The sequence below is a fragment of the Pan troglodytes genome, chromosome 20 (genome assembly GCF_028858775.2).
Source record: "Pan troglodytes isolate AG18354 chromosome 20, NHGRI_mPanTro3-v2.0_pri, whole genome shotgun sequence".
Lineage (NCBI taxonomy): Eukaryota > Metazoa > Chordata > Mammalia > Primates > Hominidae > Pan > Pan troglodytes.
The window spans coordinates 19,457,733-19,478,404 of NC_072418.2; the positions used below are offsets into that span (position 1 = coordinate 19,457,733).

The window sequence follows — 20,672 nt, forward strand, 5'->3', positions numbered from 1 at the left end:
CTGGCTAGAATAAAATAATTTAAAAAAAAAACATTAAAAGTTTTGAGCTTCCAGACCCTCTAAAAAAGGTTTACAGGGCACCCTCCAGGAGTTCCCTGGAACACACTTTGGGAACTGCTCTGGAAGCTGATGGGTTCAAGCCTGAGTAAGTTAAAGGAATGGGAAGATGTGAAGGCCCTTGAACTTACAGCCTGAAAATTCACCTTAGGTTTATGAATGGGCTGAAGTGTATTTCTTATTTTCTTATTTATTTATTTTTATTTTTATTTTGACGGAGTCTCACTCTGTTGCCAGGCTGAAGTGCAGTGGCGCAATCTCAGCTCACTGCAATCTCTGCCTCCCGGGTTCAAGCGAGTCTCCTGCCTCAGCCTCCCGAGTAACTGGGATTACAGGTGTGCACCACCATGCTTGGCTGATTTTTGTATTTTTAGTAGAGATGGGGTTTCACCATGTTGGCCAGGATGGTCTCGATCTCCTGACCTCATGATCCACGCGCCTCGGCCTTCCAAAGTGCTGGGATTACAGGTGTGAGCCACTGCACCTGGCCTATTTATTTATTTTTATTTTTATTTTTATTTTTTTTGAGACGGAGTTTCATTCTTGTTGCCCAGGCTTGAGTGCAATGGCATGATCTTGGCTCATTGCAAACTCCACCTCCCGGGTTCAAGCGATTCTCCTGCCTCAGCCTCCTGAGTAGCTGGGATTACAGGCATGCACCACCACGCCTGGCTAATTTTTTGTATTTTTATTAGAGATGGGGTTTCTCCATGTTGGTCAGGCTGGTCTCGAACTCCCGACCTCAGGTGATCCACCTGCCTCAGCCTCCCAAAGTGTTGGGATTACAGGCGTGAGCCACCGCGCCTGGCCCAATGGGCTGAAGCGTATTTCTGAACTATAGTTGTCCACAGACGATGTCAGATCTGCCCTCCTGTTCTGCTTCCTCAGGTGTGGAGTCTGTCAGAACAGGGGACCCTTCTGGACATCCTGGAAGGCGTCGGGGCCCCCGTGAGCCTGCTGGCCCGCGGCGGGGCTTTGGTGGCATCTGCTTCCCCACAGTCCTCATCTTTCAAGGTCTGGGATCTCAGCGATGCTCATAGGTCCCGGGTGCCTGCACCATTTCTGGACCGCACCGGCCTCACCGCAGTGTCCCACAATGGAAGCTACGTCTACTTCCCCAAAATTGGGGACAAAAACAAAGTCACTATTTGGGACTTGGCAGAAGGTTGGTAAGGTATAAGTATGGTCATTTTTGTGGGTAAGGCTTGGAGCCATCTGTCTTAGTTTAGGTTGCTGTAACAAATCATCCCCACAGGCTGGGCCCCATGGCTCACGCCTGTAATCCCAGGACTTTGGGAGGCCTAGGCGGGTGGATCACCTGAGGTCAGGAGTTCAAGACCAGCCTGGCCAACATGGCAAAACCCTGTCTCTACTAAAAATACAAAAGTTAGCCGGGCATGGTGGCACATGCCTGTATCCCCAGCTACTTGTGAGGCTGAGGCAGGAGAATTGTTTGAACCTGGGAGGCGAAGACTGCAGTGAGCCGGGATCCTGCCTCTGCACTCCGGCCTGGGCGGCAGAGTGAGACTCTGTCCCAGAAAAATAAAATAAAATAAATTATCCCCATAGACTGGGTGGCATAAGCAAGAAACATTATTCCTCAACATTCTGGAGGCTGGGAAGTTCCAGATCAAAGTGCGAGCAGATCTCGTGTCTGGTGAGGACCCGTTTCCTGGTTCACAGATGGCCATCTTCTTGATGTGTCCCCGGAGAGAGAGAGAAATCTCTTGTGTCTCTTCTTATAAGGGCACTAATCCTATTCAGGAACGCCCCACATTCATGATCTAATCACTTCCCTGTCACTCTGCTACAGTTTGGAGGTTTGGCCCTATAAACCAGATGTTGGTATTTAATATCCGGCTGGCCATGGTGGCTTAAACCTATAATCACAGCACTCTGGGAGGCCGAGGCAGTAGGATTGTTTGAGCTTAGGGTTCAAGAACACCTGGGCAAGATGAGAGGATGCCATTTCTACTAAAAATTTAAAAAATAGCTGGATGTGGCCAGTCATGGTGGGTCACACCTCTAATACCAGCACTTTGGGAGGCCAAGGCAGGCAGATCACTTGAGGTCGGGAGTTCGAGACCAGCCTGACCAGCATGGAAAAACCCCACCTCCACTAAAGCAATACAAAATTAGCTGGGCGTGGTGGTGCATGCCTGTAATCCCAGCTACTCAGGAGGCTGAGGCAGAAGAATAGCTTGAACCTGGGAGGCGGAGGTTGCAGTGAGCCGAGATCACGCCATTGCACTCCAGCCTGGGCAACAAGAGCAAAACTCTGTCTCAAAAAAAAAATTAGCTGGATATGGTGGCATGTGCTTGTTGTTCTAGCTATTTTGGGGGCTAAGGTGGGAGGATCGCTTGAGCCTGGGAAGTTGAGGCTACAGTGAGTCATGATCGCACTACTGCACTCCAGCCTGGGTGACAGAGTGAGACCCTGTCTCTAAAAACAAACAAACAAAAAAGCCAGGCGTGATGGCTCACACCTGTGATCCCAGCACTTTGGGTGGCTGAGGTGGGTGGATCACTTGAGCTCAGGAGTTTGAGACCAGACGTCTCTACATAAAAGACAAAAATTAGCTCGGTGTAGTGGCTCACGTCTGTAGTCCAAGCTACTTGGGAGGCTGTGGTGGTAGGATCACTTGAGCCCAGGAGGCAGAAGTTGCAGTGAGCTGAGATTGTGCCACTGCACTCCAGCCTGGACGACAGAACAAGACCCTGTTTGAAAACAAAACAACAATAAAAAAAGAAATTTAATCCCCAGTGTTGGAGGGAGGCCTCACGGGAGGTGTTTGAGTCATAAGGACACATCCCTCGTGGATAGATTAATGCCCTCTCCTGGCAAGGCAGTTGTGGTGGTGAGTAAGTTCTTACTCTGTTAGTTGTTGCGAGGTTGTTAAAAAGAACCTGACCCCAGCTACTCAGGAGGCAGAAACAGGAAGATTGCTTGAGGCCGGGAGTTCAAGACCAGCCTGGGCAACATGGACCTTGTCGCAATAAAAATAAAAATAATGGCCGGGCATGGTGGCTCACGCCTGTAGTCCCAGCACTTTGGGAGGCTGAGGTGGGTGGATCACGAGGTCAGGAGCTCAAGACTAGACTGGCCAACATGGTGAAACCCCATCTCTACTAAAAATACAAAAATTAGCCGGACGTGATGGCGGGCACCTGTAATCCCAGCTGTTCAGGAGGCTGAGGCAGGAGAATCGCTTGAGCCCGGCAGGCAGAGGTTGCATTGAGCACCATTGCACTCCAGCCTGGGTGACAGAGCAAGACTCTGTCTCAAAAATAAATAAATAAATAAAAATAAAAATAATTAGCTGGGCATGGTGATATTCACCTGTAGTCTCAGCTACTTGAGAGATGGAGGCAGGATGATCGCTTGAGCCCAGGAATTTGAGGCTGCAGTGAACTGTGATTGCACCACTGCACTCCAGCCTAGGTGACAGAGCAAGACCCTATCTCAATTAAAAAAAAAAAAAAAAAAGGAAGCTAGCACTTCCCTCTCTCTTGCTTCCTCTGGCCTATGACCTCTGCACACCCCAACCCCCTTCACCTTTTGTATTAAGAAGCAGCAGCCTGGGGCCCTCACCAGAAGCAGAGGCTGGCACCATGCTTCCTGTACAGCCTGCAGAACAATGAGCCACATAAACCTCTTATTCATAATTATGCATTACTGTATTAGTCTGTTCTCACACTGCTAATAAAGACATACCTGAGGCCGGGCATGCTGGCTCACACCTGTAATCCCAGCACTTTGGGAGGCCAAGGCAGGCGCATCATTTGAGGTCAGGTGTTCAAGACTAGCCTGGCCAACATGGTGAAACCCTGTCTCTACTAAAATTCCAAAACTTAGCTGGAAATCGCTTGAACCCAGGAGGTGGCAATTGCAGTGAGCCAAGATCTTGCTACTGCACTCCAGCCTGGGCAAGAGTCAGACTCTGTCTCAAAAAAAAAAAAAAAAGACATACCTGAGACTGGGTAATTTGTAAAGGAAAGAGGTTTAATGGACTCACATTTGCACATGGCTGGGAAGGCCTCACAATCATGGCAGAAGGCAAATGAGGAGCAAAGTCACGTCTTACATGGTGGCAGGCAAGAGAGTGTGTGCAGGGGAATTGCCCTTTACAAAACCATCAGATCTCATGAGACTTATTCGCTACCACAAGAACAGTATGGGGGAGACTGCCTCCATGATTCAATTATCTCCACCTGGCCTCGGCCTTGACCTGTGGGAATTATTGCAATTCAGAATGAGATTTGGGTGGGGACACAGCCAAACCATCTCAGTTACCCAGCCTCAGGTAGTCCTTCATAGCAACACCGACAGACTTAGACAGGCCCCAGCTCCTAATACCATCCTATGGGGAGTGAGGATTTTGACATAGGAATTTGGTGGGGGGGTGGGGACACAAATCTTCAGTCCATAACATTCCTATAACTTCAATCAGGTAGAAAGTAGCTAGTCAAAAACAGGCTTTCATTAGCAACACCAATGAACTAAGACAGGCCCAAGCTCCTGATACCATTCCATAGAGGGTGATGATTTTAACATAGGAATTTGTCAGGGGGACACAAATCTTCAGTCCATAACACGCCTATAACTTCAATCAGGTGGAAAGTAGCTAGTCATGGCCGGGTGTGGTGGCTCACACCTGTAATCCCAGAACTTTGGGAGGCTGAGGTGGGCGGATCATTTGAGGTCAGGAGTTGGAGACCAGCCTGGCCAACATGGCGAAACCCCAACTCTACTAAAAAAAAAAAAAAAAAAAAAATTATCTGGGCGTGGTGGTGTGTGCCTGTAATCCCAGCTACTGGGGAGGCTGAGGCAGGATAATTGCTTGAACCTGGGAGGTGGAGGCTGCAGTGAGCCAAGACCATGCCACTGCACTCCAGCTTTGGCAGCAGAGTGAGACTCCACTACCTGAAAAAAAAAAAAAAAAAAGAAAGTAGCTGGTCAAAAACAGGATTTCATTTTATACATTTTCTGCATGAGGTAGTTGGCAATCTGGTTGTTTCTGTTTGGCCTGTTTTAAGTCAGGTTACCTAGAAGCTGGGTCTGTGATGAGGATATTTGCACAAGTGATGTATTGAGGGGTGTTTCCAGGAGAACCCCAGAGGGGGATGAGAAAATGGGGCTGGCGGGGGAAAGGGTTGGGCAAGAACGCAGGCTCAGCTAAAGTCCCTCTCAGCATCATTCCATGGGGAGCCCTGGAAGAGGTACAGCACCAGTCTTAGTCAATTCCGGCCACTATAACAGAATGCCATGGATTGGGTGGCTTAGAAAGAACAGCAAATGGGGCCAGGTGTGGTGGCTCATGCCTGTAATCCCAGCACTTTGGGAGGCTGAGGAGAGAGGATCACTTGAGGCCAGAAGTTCGAGACCAGAAGTTTGAGACCAGCCTGGGCAACATAGTGAGACCCCACCTCTACAAAAAAATGTAAAAGGTATCAGGCTTGGTGGTACATGCCTGTAGTCCTAGTTACTCCAGAGTCTGAGGCAGGAGGATTGCTTGAGCCGTGGAGTTCAAGGCTGCAGTGAGCTATGATAATGCCACTGCACTCCAGCCTGGGCAACAGAGACCCTGTCTCTCTGGTTTTTTTTTTTAATTTAAAGAAAGAATAGAAATTTGTTTATCATATTTCTGGAGGAGGCTGGGGAGTCCAAGATCAAGGTGCCAGCAACTTTGTTGTCTTGGGTTAAATTAATTTTTTTTTAAATTTGGTATCTGGTGAGTGTCCTCTTTCTGGGTCATGGATGGCCAGATTTTCTTTGTTCTCACATGGTAGAAAGGGGCAAAGAAGCTCCCTGGGACCTCTTTTTTTGTTGTTCTGTCTTATTTAAGAGGCAGGGCTCACTCTACTGTCTAGGCTGGAGTGAAGAGGTACAATGACGGCTCAGTGCAGCCTCGAACTCCTGGGCTCAAGCGATCTTCCTGCCTCAGCCTCCTGAGTAGCTGGAACCACAGGTGCACCACCATGCCTGTCTCCTGGAGACTTTAAAATTTTTAAAAATATTTATTTATTTTTATTTTTATTTTATTTTATTTTTGTTGTTGTTCTTTTGTTTGAGATGGAGTCTCGCTCTGTCACCCAGGCTGGAGTGCAGTGGCGTGATCTCAGTTCACTGCAACCTCCGCCTCCCGGGTTCAAGCAATTCTCCTGCCTCAGCCTCCCGAGTAGCTGAGATTACAGGTGCACAGCACAATGCCTGGCTTATTTTTGTATTTTTAGTAGAGATGGGGTTTCACCGTGTTGGCCAGGCTAGTCTCGAACTCCTGACCTCAAGTGATCCACCTGCCTCGGCCTCCCAAAGTGCTAGGATTACAGGTGTGCACCACTGCGCCCAGCCAAATTTTGTGTGTTTTGTAGAGATAAGGTCTCTCTATGTTGCCCAGGGTGGTCTTGACCTCCTGGGCTCAAGCAATCTGCCTGCCTCAGCCTCCCAAAGTGCTGGGATTAGAGGCGCACACCACCATACCTGGTTAATTTTTTAACGTTTTTGCAGAGGCAGGGGTCTCACTCTTTTGCCCAGACTGGTCTTGAACTCCTGGTCTCAAGCCATCCTCTCACTTCAGCCTCCTGAATAGATGGGATTACAGGCATGAGCCACTGCACCTGGCATCTCTCCATTTCCTTGGGCCCTGGTTCACCCTGCAACCAGCAAACAAGCACCTCGAGAATTGTAACCTCACTTGATTTGCTCCCTGCCAACCCCCAGAGCTTTGCCTAGTGGGCTGTTACTCTAAAAATGTTTGCCAAATTAACGACTGAATGAAGTTGAGAATCAGCTTGAAAATCAGGATTCCTTTCTCCTATTATTTCATCATTAACAAGGAGTTTCTTTTTTCTTTTTCTTTCTTTCTTTTTTTTTTTTTTTTTTTTGAGAGGGAGTCTCCATCTGTTGCCCGGGCTGGAGTGCAGTGGCGTAATCTTGACGCACTGCAACCTCCACCTCCTGGGTTCAAGCGATTCTCCTGCCTCAGCCTCCCTTCCAAGTAGCTGGGATTACAGGTGCCTGCCACCATGCCTGGTTAATTTTTGTATTTTTGGCAGAGACAGGGTTTTGCCATGTTGGCCAGGCTGGTCTCAAACTCCTGACCTCAGGTGATCCATCCACCTCGGCCTCCCAAAGCGCTTGGATTACAGACGTGAGTCACCACGCCCTGCCATTAACAGGAGTTTCTATACCTCTATCCTCCCAGCAGGACTGTGCCAACAGTGAGTTTCTCACTGTTGGTGAGAAACTCAGAAATCCCTCACTGTCCAATTCTCGAAGACCCAGCAGTGCCTCCACCTTCATTTTACTCCTGGGAATTGCCCACTGATGAAAGAAGCCTCTCAACTGGAAATGGCAGGGGGATGTGGCCACCGCTCCTGAAATGGCCCCAGTCAATGACTGCCTGATGTGGGAATACAAAAGTCTGGCCCCCTTGCTTCAAGATGGGACAATTCATGGTGGCTCATGCCTGTAATCCCACTACTTTGGGAGGCAAAGGTGGGAGGATCGTTTGAGCCCTGGAGTTCAAGAATAGCCTGGGCAACATGGTAAAATCCCATCTCTACAAAAATTAGCTGGGCGTGGTGGCCCGAGCCTGTAGTCCCAGTTACTTGGGGGGCTGAGGTGGGAAAATCACTAGAGCCTGGGAGGTTGAGGCTGCAGTGAGCCATATTCGTGCCACTGCACTCCAGCCCGGGCAACAGAGCGAGACTCCGTCTCTTAATAAATAAATACATAAATAGGCTGGGCGCGATGGCTCATGCCTGTAATCCCAGCATTTTGGGAGGCCGAGGCGGGCGGATCACTTGAGGTCAGGAGTTCAAGACCAGCCTGGCCAATATAGTGAAACCCCGTCTCTACTAAAAATACAAAAAAATTAGCTGGGCGTGATGGTGCGCACCTCTAGTCCCAGCTACCTGGGAGACTGAGGTGGGAGAATTGCTGGAATCTGGGAGGCAGAGGTTACAGTGAGCCGAGATTGTGCCACTGCGCTCCAGCCTGGACAACGAAGCCAGACTCTGTCTAAAAAAAACAAAAAATAAAAAAATTAGTAGGGCACAGTGGCAGGCGCCTGTAGTCTCAGCTACTCAGGAGGCTGAGACAGGAGAATCACTTGAGTCCAAAAGTTGGAGGCTGCAGTGAGCTTCAGTCTCGCCACTGCACTCCAGAATACTGTCTCAAAAAAAAAAAAAGAAAGAAAGAAAAAAAATATGAACACCAGGCCGGGTGTGGTGGCTCACGCCTGTAATCCCAGCACTTTGGGAGGCCAAGGTGGGTGGATCACCTGAGGTTGGGAGTTAGAGACCAGCCTGGCCAACATGGAGAAACCCCACCTTTACTGAAAATACAAAATTAGCTGGGCGTGGTGGCACACACTTGTAATCCCAGCTACTCGGGAGGCTGCGGCAGGAGGATTGCTTGAATCCAGGAGGCGGAGGTTACGGTGACCCGAGATCATGCTATTGCACTACAGCCTGGGCAACAGAGTGAGACTCCATCTCAAAAACAAAACGAAACAAAAAAAACCACCAGGGAAGCAGGGCTGCTGTGATTCACTCTCAGTGTAAGTCATTCTCATTTTTCTTCCCTGGCAGGCGAGGAACAAGATTCCCTGGACACCTCCAGTGAGATCAGGTGTCTGGAGGTTGCTGAGCAGCGCAAGCTCCTATTTACGGGCCTCGTGTCGGGGGTCGTCCTTGTGTTCCCCCTGAATTCCAGGCAGGACGTGATATGCATTCCCCCTCCCGAGGCCCGGAAAGCAATCAACTGCATGTCCCTGAGCAAGTGCGAGGACCGCCTGGCCATCGCCTATGACAACATCGTCCTGGTGCTGGACATCACCCCCGGGGACCCCTGCCCGGTCATCGATGGGCCAAGGTACACCTTTTATACTCAGCTGCCCGAGACCCTCTCCAGCGTGGCCATTCTGACGGACTACTGCGTGGTCTACAGCATGACCAATGGGGACCTCTTTCTTTATGAGTGTGCAAATTCCAAAGCGTTTCCCTTGGAGGCCCACAGGAGCCGAGTTGCCTGTGTGGAGGTCAGCCACAAGGAGCAGCTGGTGGTCAGCGGGTCTGAGGATGCCCTGCTGTGTCTCTGGGACCTGCAGGCACGCAAGCGGAAATTCGAGATGAGCTACACGGTGCGTGGCCCACCTCCCCATGTTCATGCTAGACCCAGGCATTGGAAAACTGATAGATAGCCATCATTTACTAAGCACACACCGTGGGCCATCGACCAGAATGGGACTGGGGTGATGAAAATGAGGCACTTGGTCAGGCGCAGTGGCTCACGCCTGTAATTCCAGTACTTTTGGAGGCTGAGGTGGGCGGATCACCTGAGATCGGGAGTTCGAGACCAGCCTGGCCAACATGGTGAAACCCCGTCTCTACTAAAAATACAAAAATTAGCCAGGCGTGGTGTTGCATGCTTGTAATCTCAGCTACTTGGGGGGCTGAGGCAGGAGAATCGCTTGAAATTGGGAGGCAGAGGTTGCAGTGAGCCAAGATCACGCCACTGCACTCCAGCCTGACTACAGACACTCCGTTTAAAAAAAAAAGAAAAGAAAAGAAAAGTGAGGCATTTGTCTCAGAAGCAAAGTTTTTTTTGTTTTCATTGTTTTTTTAAAGAGACAGGGACCCCACTGTCACGAGGCTGTAGTACAGTGGCACAATCATAGCTCATTGCAGCCTCAATCTCCTGGGCTCAAGTGATCCTCCCGCCTCAGCCTCCCAAAGCACTGGGATTTCAGGCATGACCCACCGGACCTGGCTACAAACTTCAAAGGGGTACCAAAAAGCTCAGCAATGGTAGGCCAGGTGCAGTGGCTCACCCGGCACTTTGGGAGGCCCAGGAAGGAGGATCACTTGAGGCCAGGAGCTGGAGACCAGCCTGGGCAACATAGGGAGACCTTATCTCTACAAACAAATACAAAAATTAGCTGGGCATGGTGATGTGCACCTGTGATCCAGCTACTTGGAGGGCTGAGGCGGAAGGATTGATTGAGCCCGGATGCCACTGCTCTCTAGCCTGGGTGATAGAGCAAGGCCTGTCTCAAGAAAACAAAAACAAAAACTCAGCAATGAAGATAAATAATTTTTTTTTTTTGAGATGGAGTCTTGCGCTGTCACCCAGGCTGGAATGCAGTGGCGCCATCTCAGCTCACTGCAGCCTCCCGGGTTCAAGCAACTCTCCTGCCTCGGCCTCCCAAGTAGCTGGGATTACAGATAAGCACCACCATGCCCAGCTAATTTTTGTGTTTTTAATAGAGAAGGGGTTTTGCCATGTTGTCCAGGCTGAACTCCTGGCCTCAAGTGACCCGCCTTGGCCTCCCAAAGTGCTGGGATTACAGGTTTGAGCCACTGCACCTGGCCAAGAAGTAATATTTTAATGCAATATTTTTAAAAATCTAAAATGAATACCAAAATTCCATGAAGAACAAAATCTCAACATTATAGGTAAAAACTGGATCAAATCCTGCACTGGCTTAGTGCTGCTTCACTCTCTTCACCCTAATCCTGGCTCTGTGCTATTTCTTTTTTTTTTCTTTTTCTTTTTTTTTTTTTTTTGAGATGGAATCTCGCTCTGTTGCCCAGGCTGGAGTGCAGTGGTGCGATCTCGGCTCACTACAAGCTCTGCCTCCCGGGTTTATGCCATTCTCCTGCCTCAGCCTCCCGAGTAGCTGGGACTACAGGTGCCCGCCACCACGCCTGGCTAATTTTTTTGTATTTTTTGGTAGAGATGGGGTTTCACCGTGTTAGCCAGGATGGTCTCAATCTCCTGACCTCGTGATCCGCCCACCTCGGCCTCACAAAGTGCTGGGATTACAGTCGTGAGCCACCGTGCCTGGCTGCTCCGTGCTATTTCTTTATCCAACTGATACTTACTGAAAAACCTCTGCCAGGACCACTTTCTATCACAAGGGTTGCTTTTCTATCACCCCTTTCTATCTGCCTGGTCACAGGGAGACACTATCCCATGTCTTGGAGCCACTTTGTAGTTGGGAAGACACAGTGAGCTCTGTCTGGGCAAAAGGATTTTTTTTGTGTGTGTTTTGCTCACTGAAGTTTCCCTTGTTCCTAGGAGAACTCCTGACATTTCCTTGATGCTCAATAAATGGCAAGGGCTGCTGCTTAAGAAAGCCATGTAAGGCTGGGCACCATAGCTCACACCTGTAATCCCAGCACTTTGGGAGGCTGAGGCGGGTGGATCACCTGAGGTTAGGGGTTCGAGACCAGCCTAGCCAACATGGTGAAACCCTGTCTCTACTAAAAATACAAAAATTAGCCCTGCATGGTGGCATGTGCCTGTAATCCCGGCTACCCGGGAGGCCGAGGCAGGAGAATCACTGGAACCTGGAAGGCAGAGGCTGCAGTGAGCCGAGAACACGCCACTGCACTCCAGCCTGGGCGACAGAGTGAGACTCTGTCTCAAAAAAAAAGAAAGAAAAAGAAGGCTTTGTAAGTCTAGATTAGGCACAGCAACTCACACCTGTAATCCCAGCACTTTGGGAGGCCGAGGCAGGGGGATTGCTTGAGCTCAGGATTTCAAGACCAGCCTCAGCAACACAGCAAGATCCCATCTCTAGAAAAAAAATTAGCCAGGTGTGGAGGCGTGTGCCTGTAGTCCCAGCTAGTTAGGAGGCTGAGGCGGGAGGATCGATTGAGCCCTGGAGTTCGAGGCTGTAGTGAGCTATGATCTCGCCACTGCACTCCACCCTGGATGACAATACAAGATTCTGTCTCTCGAGCAAAACTAACTAATAAACAAAAATGAAGAAATTAACATGTGAACAGTACTATTAATTAAACTGTCGAACTTATGGGAATTTTTTATTTTTTGTTATTTATTTATTTATTTATTTTTGAGGCAGAGTCTTACTCTGTGAGCCAGGCTGTAGTGCAGTGGTGCAATCATAGTTCACTGTAGCCTCCGCCTCCTGGGTTCAGGTGATTCTTCCACCTCAGCCTCCTAAGTAGCTGAGACTACAGGCATGTGCCACTGCACCTGGCTAATTTTTTAATTTTTTGTAGAGACAGGGTTTCACCCACCCATCTTGGCTTCCCAAAGTGCTGGGATTACAGGTGTGAGCTATCACGTCCAGCCTTTATTGGAATCTTACTAGCTTTTCAATTCATTCCTTTTTTCCATTCTAGAATCCAATCCAGGATTCCATGTGAGATTAGCACATAGCTTTTAATTAAATACAATCATAGCTAACATCCGTATAACCAAAGTAATTTAAGAAATTGAATCCCCATTGAAAAAAGAAATTGAATCCTATGGCCAGGCACAGTGGCTCATGCCTGTAATCCCAGCACTTTGGGAGGCTGAGGCAGGTGGATCACTTGAGGTCAGGAGTTCGAGACCAGCCTGACCAACATGGTGAAACCTCATCTCTCATAAAAATACAAAAATTAGCCAGGCATGGTGGTGCATGCCTGTAATCCCAGCTACTTGGGAGGTTGAGGCAAGAGAATCGCTTGAACCCAGGAGCTGGAGGTTGCACTGAGCCAAGATCGTGATATTGCACTTCAGCCAGGGCAACAAGAGTGAGACTCTGTCTCAGAAAAAAAAAAAAAAGAAAGAAAGAAAGAAAAAAGAAAAGAAAAGAAAAAAGAAATTGAGTCCTACAATTGTTCCTTTCAATGCAAAATGTCTCTAAACCTTTCTATCCAATCTCTATGGAGGTGTGCCTGGGTTGGGGTAGTATCTGTGCTGCTCATCTCTCCAGGTTTTCATTGGATCCATCCCCCTGTGGGGTGCTTCAAAGCCTGGTTCTGAGGTCAGGAGTTTGGGACCAGCCTGGCCAACATGATGAAACCCCATCTCTACTGAAAGTACAAAAATTAGTTGGGCATGGTGGCAGGAGCCTGTAGTCCCAGCTACCTGGAAGGCTGAGGCAGAGGAATCGCTTAAACCTAGGAGACGGAGGTTGCAGTGAGCCGAGATCAGGCTACTGCACCTCAGCCTCAGGAACAGAGCGAGATTCCATCAAAAACAAAAACAAAAAACAGGCATAGTGGCTCATGCCTGTAATCTCAGCACTTTGGGAAGCCGAGGCAGGCAGACCACTTGAGGTCAGTTCAACACCAGCCTGGGCAACATGGTGAAACCCTGTCTCTACTAAAAATACAAAAATTAGCCAGGTGTGGTGGCACACACTTGTAATCCCTGCTACTTGAGAGGTTGAGGCAGGAGGATAGCTTGAACCCAGGAGGTGGAGGTTGCAGTCAAGCCGAGATGGCATCACTGCACTCCAGCCTGGGTCAGACCTGTTAAAAAAAAAAAACAAAAAAAAGGCCTGGTCCCTTGGGGCTGGTTTCCTGGGTGTCTTTCAGTTTGGAATCAAGATCATATTGTCTGGGTCGGGCACGTTGGCTCACACCTGTAATCCCAGCACTTTGCGAGACCAAGGCTAGTGGATCACCTGAGGTGAGGAGTTGGAGACCAGCCTGGCCAACATGGTGAAACCCCATCTCTACTCAAAATACAAAAATTAGCCAGGCATGGTGGCTCATGCCTGTAATCCTAGCTACTTGGGAGGCTGAGGCAGGAGAACCGCTTGAACCTGGGAGGTGGAGGTTGCAGTGAGCTGAGATCACACCACTGCACTCCAGCCTGGGCAACAAGAGTGAAACTCCATCTCAAAAACAAACAAAGAAACAAACAAACAAAAAACCCAAGAAAAAGAGAGATCATATTGTCTGTTTTCAACAGAGTTCTTACTGCAGAGGGGTCCAATGTGCTTGCTTCTCCAAGGATGACAAGTACGTGTACGTGGGCTTAAAGGATCGCTCTATACTTGTTTGGAGTGTGCTGGATGGTGAGTCATTTTGCTTATAGGGCAGGATTGAGCTTCAATCTGGAGACAAAAGGCTCTGACCTGGGTCCTGGGCATTAGAGGGCCCTGCTCTGGCCACCTCTAGCTGCATCCCTTAGCTTTTAGGAAGGTGTCTGCAGGCAAAGGCAAAGGGCCCACAGTCCCTCTTCTAGACCCATGCTCTGGAGTTCGAGAACTCCCTCCCTTGAGTTTTCATTAGGGCATGCACAGGCTTCCTGCATACAGCCATCCTTCCGAGGATAGACTGTGCTCCTGGTGTGTGCACTTCTGGGCTCAGGAGTAGCCATGGGGTGGTATGGATGGAGTTTGGGTGTCTGAGCTGGTTGTGAGATGGAGCTGAGAAGAGTGAGAAGAGAAGAGGGTCAAGTCACTAGTAGTGGGGGGCTGGTTACATCACTACATTCCAGCATAGAACCCTGGGGAGCCCAAGAATTCTCAATCTGTTCCCAGCCTTCCAGGTGTTTGTGAAAGTTCCTTCATCAATATAAGAGGACACAGCCTATTCTATTTAATAGTTTATTCCCTAGAATTGCAAAGTTTATATATGGTGTCTTCTTGGATGTGGGTCTTATTTCATTCTTTGCCCCCGCCTTATAGATGTTAGAAGCAGCCTGTTTTTGTTTTTTGTTTTTTGTTTTTGAGATGGAGTCTAGCTCTGTCACCCAGGCTGGAGTGCAGTGGTGCAATCTCAGCTCACTGCAGTCTCTGCCTCCCAGGTTCAAGTGATTCTCCTGCCTCAGCCTCCCAAGTAGCTGGGATTACAGGCGCCCACCACCACACTCAGCTAATTTTTGTATTTTGAGTAGAGGTAGGGTTTCACCATGTTGGCCAGGCTGGTCTTGAACTCCTGACCTTGGGTGATCCACCCACCTTGGCCTCCCAAAGTGCTGGGATTAGAGATGTGAGCCACCATGCCTGGCCAGAAGTAGCCTGTTTTAAGACCAACCACTTTGAAAACACCATGTCTCTTGGTCTGTTCAGTATTATGCTAAGGTCTTAGCAAGAGTTAACATTGGCTGGGTGCAGTGGCTCAAGCTTGCAATCCCAGCACTTTGGGAGGCCAATGTAGGAGGATTGCTTGAGGCCAGGAGTTCAAGACTAGTCTGGACAACATAGCGAGACTCTGTCTCTACAAAAAAAAAAAAAAATTAAAAATTATCCAGGCATGGTGGTACATGCTTGTAGTCCCAGCTACTCAGGAGAATAAAGTGATCATGGGAGGTCGAGGTGTGGGAGATTGAGGCTGCAGTGAGCCATAATAGCACCACTGCACTCCAGCCTGGGCAACAGAGTGAGACCCTGTCAAAAAAAATGAGTTAACATTTATCGTATACTGGGTACTGTCCTTAAGTCATTTAACTCTCTCAACACTCACTCCCATTTACAGAGCAAAAACTGAGGCTCTGAGAGGCTGGCAGACTTGCCTAAGGTCACACAGTGAGTAACTAGTAGGCTTGGGTTTGAGGCTGACCTTCCTGATTTCAGTACGCCTTTGTCACTTTCTTACACTGTCTCCTATAGAAAAGGCGCTCATTGTGTATTATCTCTTTGAATCCTTATGACACTGGCAGGAGATAAGTATCATTGCTATCCTTGTTTGACAATGAAGAAGCTGAGGATCAGAGAGGTTAGGAGACTTGCCCAAGGTCACAAAACGAGTAAGTGGCTGAATAAATATCAGGTGGAGCCTACTACATTGTAGTTGAATATACTGTAATCTGATACATAGTAAACTGTAACACTATTATACATTGTAGTATAATATGCTGTAGCAAAGATATATATAACTGGTATAAAGTTACAGATGGCTCAGAAGATGAAGGTTGAGGATTGTGGCCTTAAAAGCCCATCCTGGGCCAGTTCACAACCTCTCTTCCTTCTCCTCCTTCAACAATAATATTTACTGAGCTCACTCTGGGCCAAAAACCTACACTAAGCACATGACCTGCATGATGCCTTTCAATCTTAAAAATCGCCCTGAGCAGGTGTAGGTTCTGTTATCATTCCCATTGTGCAGATAAAGGAAGAGGGACTCTTTGGCATAATAAATGTCATGCCAAAATTAGTAGAGGGCATAGCAGGAATTTTATTCCATGCAGCCAACTCTGGAATGTGTAGGATTGGACCTCTACACCCCATTTTTCTCATTAGTGTCCTTCTCTTCACCCTTACAGGCACCCTGCTGACGGTCCAGTTTGTTCATGCTGTGGTAAACAGAATCATCCCAACCACCAGTGGCTTCATTGCCCCCACCAGTCATGGTTATCTGATCCGAGAGCGTTTCCAGTGCCTTTCAGCAAAAGCCTCACCGCAGGACCCTCTTAAGAACTTCAAGAAGGCAGTGTGGATGGTCAAATCCAGGCAGAGAGAGGAGCTAGTTGCAGCTGCAGGAGCTCCCCAGGACTTGGAGTCAGAAAGTGCCCAGGGAAATGAAACCAAATCAAACAAATGCTCACAAGTCTGCCTGATAGTGTAAAAAAAAAAACAAAAAAAACAACCCTGTGGGGGTATGGGGCTCCAATGAGTTAGCCCCATTTAATCTAGTTAAAGCAAAAAGAATACGTTTGCTGGTGTATATCTGGACCTATGGCTTCAGATTACGGCTTCAGACCTTGTCTCGTCTCATCTTTCCATTATTCTTTCCTCTTTTTCATTTTCTTTCTCAGATTTGCCACCCCCAGGTTAGCAACATAGTGGCCAATATGCTGCTGTCTCCAATTTCAATAGAAAAGAGAGCTTCCCTTTCCCAACAGTCTTAGCCTCAACTCTACTGGTCCCAATTGGCCCATACGCCTAGCCCTAAACCAATTATTATATCTGGGAGAATGCAGAGCTCTAATCGGCTAGACTGATCCAATGTCCACCACTGGGACTGAGAATAGAAGAGATTATTCCTGAGATGCAAACTGGAGTTCTGGTACCAGATGAAGGGGGAACGGATGAATGTGAGATACAGCAAATCACTGATGTGGACCACAGAACTTCACAGTTTATAAAGCTGTAGATGCTGTCATCTGATCTTCATCACAACTCATACTTTAGGGAGGGCAGGAGTTTCTGTATCTATTTTACAGATGAGGAAACTGAGCCTTGCGGAAGTAGTTATGATTTGATTCAGGTCACAAGTCCAAGGTGCAAGAGCTCTGAGAGTGAGCCTTCTGTCCCATTCCTGTTAGACCTCACTACAATTTCAGTCTGCAGAGCACAACCATCTCTTCCACAGGCACCACACTCAAATGCTCACAGGAGCTAGTGACTAATCTAGATACTTCCATGCACCTGGGTGAGCAGCAGGGAGAGACAGAGACTGGACATGTGGAAGGCAGAGATTGTGTCTAGGGTGGATATGAGCAGCCTGACTGTAGCCCAGACTCACCATGGCCAAACCAGCCCACTGCTGTCAGTGCTTCCAGTTGTAATAAGCAAAGCCAGAAATTCAGACTTTTATGCAAAAATGTTCTGACTTTTAAAGTTGGCAATTGGTTGAATTTGTATCTATAGTGCATTTGGCATGTGCGTCTTTGGTTAATGAGCTGACTTCAGGACTCACACTGGCAGTAAAACAATCAACATGTTATAGTTCATCCCTCTCTATTCCTTGGCTTCCAAACTTTTGGGATAAAAATGTGGGTTTTTAATCTTAAAAACTGGAGGCTCTTGGAAGTAGAAAGACCTGCTGATCTCTCCCTGCTTTGCTTTTGAACCATCTGCCTTGTGCAAGTTCAACAGTCAAACTGTTTTCATTCCACTTAAGTGGATCTTTCTTTTTTGCCCACAGCCTTCTAAAAGCCCTTCTCAGTCTTCTCAGGCTTTTACTTTAATGCTAGGAGAGTCTAAATCTTCAAGGTGGCTATCCCTTCTCCCCTCCGTGGAATTCCTGATAGAGTCTCAATAAAAGCAACCTTAGAAACAGAGGCTTTTGAGCTGAACAAGACCCTACTGCTGTCTTATTCATCCATTTTCCAAACCAGTTTTCCAAGGCAGGTTTTGGTAGTTCTGCAAATGTTAGTGTCAAATTTCATTTAAAAATATTTTAAACTGTAATTTTAAGATGTATGCTTGGATGTATTGGGCAGCAGCTTCTAAGGTGTTGAAGATTACTAAGGTTGGTGCAAAAAGTAACTGTGGTTTTTGCCATTAAAAATATTAAAAATAATGGCAAAAACTGGCTGGGCACGGTGGCTCACACCTGTGGTCCCAGCTCTTTGGAAGGCCGAGGTAGGTGGATCACCTGAGGTCAGGAGTTTGAGACCAGCCTGGACAACATGGTGAAACCCTTCTCTACTAAAAATACAAAAATCAGCCAGGCATGGTGGTGAGTGCCTGTAATCTCAGTTACTCAGGAGGCTGAGTCAGGAGAATCACTTGAACCCGGGAGGTGGAGGTTGCAGTGAGCTGAGATTGTGCCACTGCACTCCAGCCTGGGTGACAGAGCAAGACTCCATCTCATAATAATAATAATAATGGCAAAAGCCTCGGTGGCTCACGCCTGTAATCCCAGCACTTTGGGAGGCTGAGGTGGGTGGATCACTTGAGGCCAGGTGTTCAAGAGCAGCCTGGTCAACATGGTGAAACCCTGTCTCTACTAAAAATACAAAAATTAGCCTGGTGTGGTGATGTACACCTGTAATTCCAGCTACTTGGGAGGCTGAGGCAGGAGAATGGCTTGAACCCAGGAAGCGGAGGTTGCAGTGAGCCGAGATCGCACCACTGCACTCCAGCATGAGTGACAGAGACTCTGTCTCCAAAAAAAAAAAAAAAAAAAAGTAATGGCAAAAACCACAATTAATTTTGCATCAACCTAATAATTTAGGATTCTTCTGCCATTTTCATTTAACTGATTTAACTGAAGAGCCCAATTAAATTGTGAAGGGAGCCCTGAAAAAATTAGCTACTCTTTGCCACTGCTTCTCTGTGAATCAAGGGCTTACCCAATGCAGAAATAAAGTAGATGTTGAGACCAATTAAGATTTCATCTACAAATTCTGATTTTTAATGCCTGTGTCCATCTCCACAGCCTCAGTGAGAAATGATTGTTTTGTAGATAAATCCTAATTTAAACATTGGAAATACCTTTTTACTAATAAAATGCTACAACAAATTATTGCTTATATTGGGAGTTTTTGCAGTGTTTATTCATTTGAAAAAGAGTTTGGTTGCTAAGAAAGTTTGACAGTTGGCTGGTCAATGCTTGTAATCCCAGCACTTTGAAAGGCCAAGGCAGGAGGATCACTTGAGCCCAGGAGTTTGAGACCCTGTCTCTCCAAAAAAAAAAAATTTTTTTTTTTAATTAGCTGGGCATGGTGGTGCACACCTGCAGTCCTAGCTACTCAGGGGGCCAAGGTGGGAGGATCACTTGAGCCCAGGAGATCAAGGCTGTAGTTAGCTATGATCGCACCACTGCACTCTAGCCTGGGCAAGAGAGTGAGACCATGTCTCAGAAAAAAATAAAATAAAATTAAGGGATGCCAAAAAGCTCAGCAATCATGACAAATAATGTTTTCTCTCTCTTTTTTTTTCTTGTTTTCTTTTCTTTTGGAAGACAAATAATATTTTGTTATCTTTTTTTTTTTTTTTTTTTTTTTGTCAAGGTCTTGCTCTGTTGCCAGACTAGAGTGCAATGGTGCGACCTCGGCTCATTGCACTTCTGACTCCTGGATTCAAGCGATTCTCCTGACTCAGCCTCCTGAGTAGCTGGGACTACAGGCCACCACGCCCAGCTAATTTTTGTATTTTTTGTAAAGACGAGGTTTTGCCATGTTGGCCAAGCTGGCCCTGAACTCCTGACCTCAAGTGATCTGTGCTCCCTTGGCCTCCCAAAGTGCTGGGATTACAGGCATGAGCCACCGTGTGTGGCCTATTATCATATTTTTAAAAATCAAAATGAATTTAAAAATGAATGATGAACAAAACGTCAACATTCTATATAAAATTGGTATCTGACCCTGCATTTGCAGGAACTGACCTCACCCTCTTCCTGGCCCTGGGGACATCAAGACACCTCACCCCTACATACATCAGACAAGTGTCTTAGGAAGGTCATATTCCTATATAAGCACACACACCTGTGAGAATTACTAATTGTTAGTTAATATCTTTTTTATTTTTCAGACAGGGTCTCTCTCTGTCGCCCAGGCTGGAGTGCAGTGGTATGATCATGGGTCACTGCAGCCTTGAACTTATGAGCTCAAGTGATCCTCCTGCCTCAGCCTCCCAAGTAGCTGAAACTACAGGTGTGCACAACCATACCTGGTTAATTTTTAAATTTATTGTAGAGAGGGGGTCTCACTATATTGCCCAGGCTGGTCTCCAACTCTTGGGCTCGAGCGATCCCCCCAGTGTGCTGGGATTACATGGCTCCTGGCCATCAGAAATATTTCTAATCTGGCCCTTTACCAAAATATATATATATATTTACCAAATATATACGTGTCTATATATACATGCACATATATACACATATATACACACACATATGTACATGTATATATACACACATACATGTATATATGTATGTGTGTATATACACACGTACATACGTATATATGTGTGTATATACACACATACATACGTATGTATGTGTGTATATACACACATACATACATACACACACACACACATATACTTATGTATATATGCCTACCCTTGGTCTTAAAGCTTGATTAAATTTAGGGTAAACATCTTTTATATAGGCTTTCTTTTTTTAGAGTAGTTTTAGGTTCACAGCAAAATTAAGTGGACGGTGCAGAGATTTCCCATCTACCCCAT

The 20,672-nt window shown here is 47.2% G+C and overlaps 1 protein-coding gene across 11 annotated transcripts in view; it reads left to right on the forward strand.

Annotated features, from left to right (window-relative positions):
* The window catches only part of NWD1 (NACHT and WD repeat domain containing 1), a 99,018-nt gene extending 80,003 nt beyond the window's left edge, over nt 1–19,015 (forward strand). For 6 of the 11 annotated variants that reach the window (XM_016935409.3, XM_024351186.2, XM_024351187.2 and 3 more), the window contains 5 exons: nt 946–1,222; nt 8,653–9,203; nt 13,781–13,886; nt 15,476–15,562; nt 16,079–19,015. In XM_016935409.3, coding sequence (XP_016790898.3) covers nt 946–1,222; nt 8,653–9,203; nt 13,781–13,886; nt 15,476–15,562; nt 16,079–16,380 — 1,323 coding nt within the window. In that variant the 3' untranslated portion in view covers nt 16,381–19,015. The remainder of the gene's footprint in view (nt 1–945; nt 1,223–8,652; nt 9,204–13,780; nt 13,887–15,475; nt 15,563–16,078) is intronic. The other 5 variants (XM_024351188.3, XM_063800591.1, XM_054673108.1 and 2 more) reach the window with 3 other exon arrangements.
* The last annotated feature ends 1,657 nt before the right edge of the window (nt 19,016–20,672 follow it).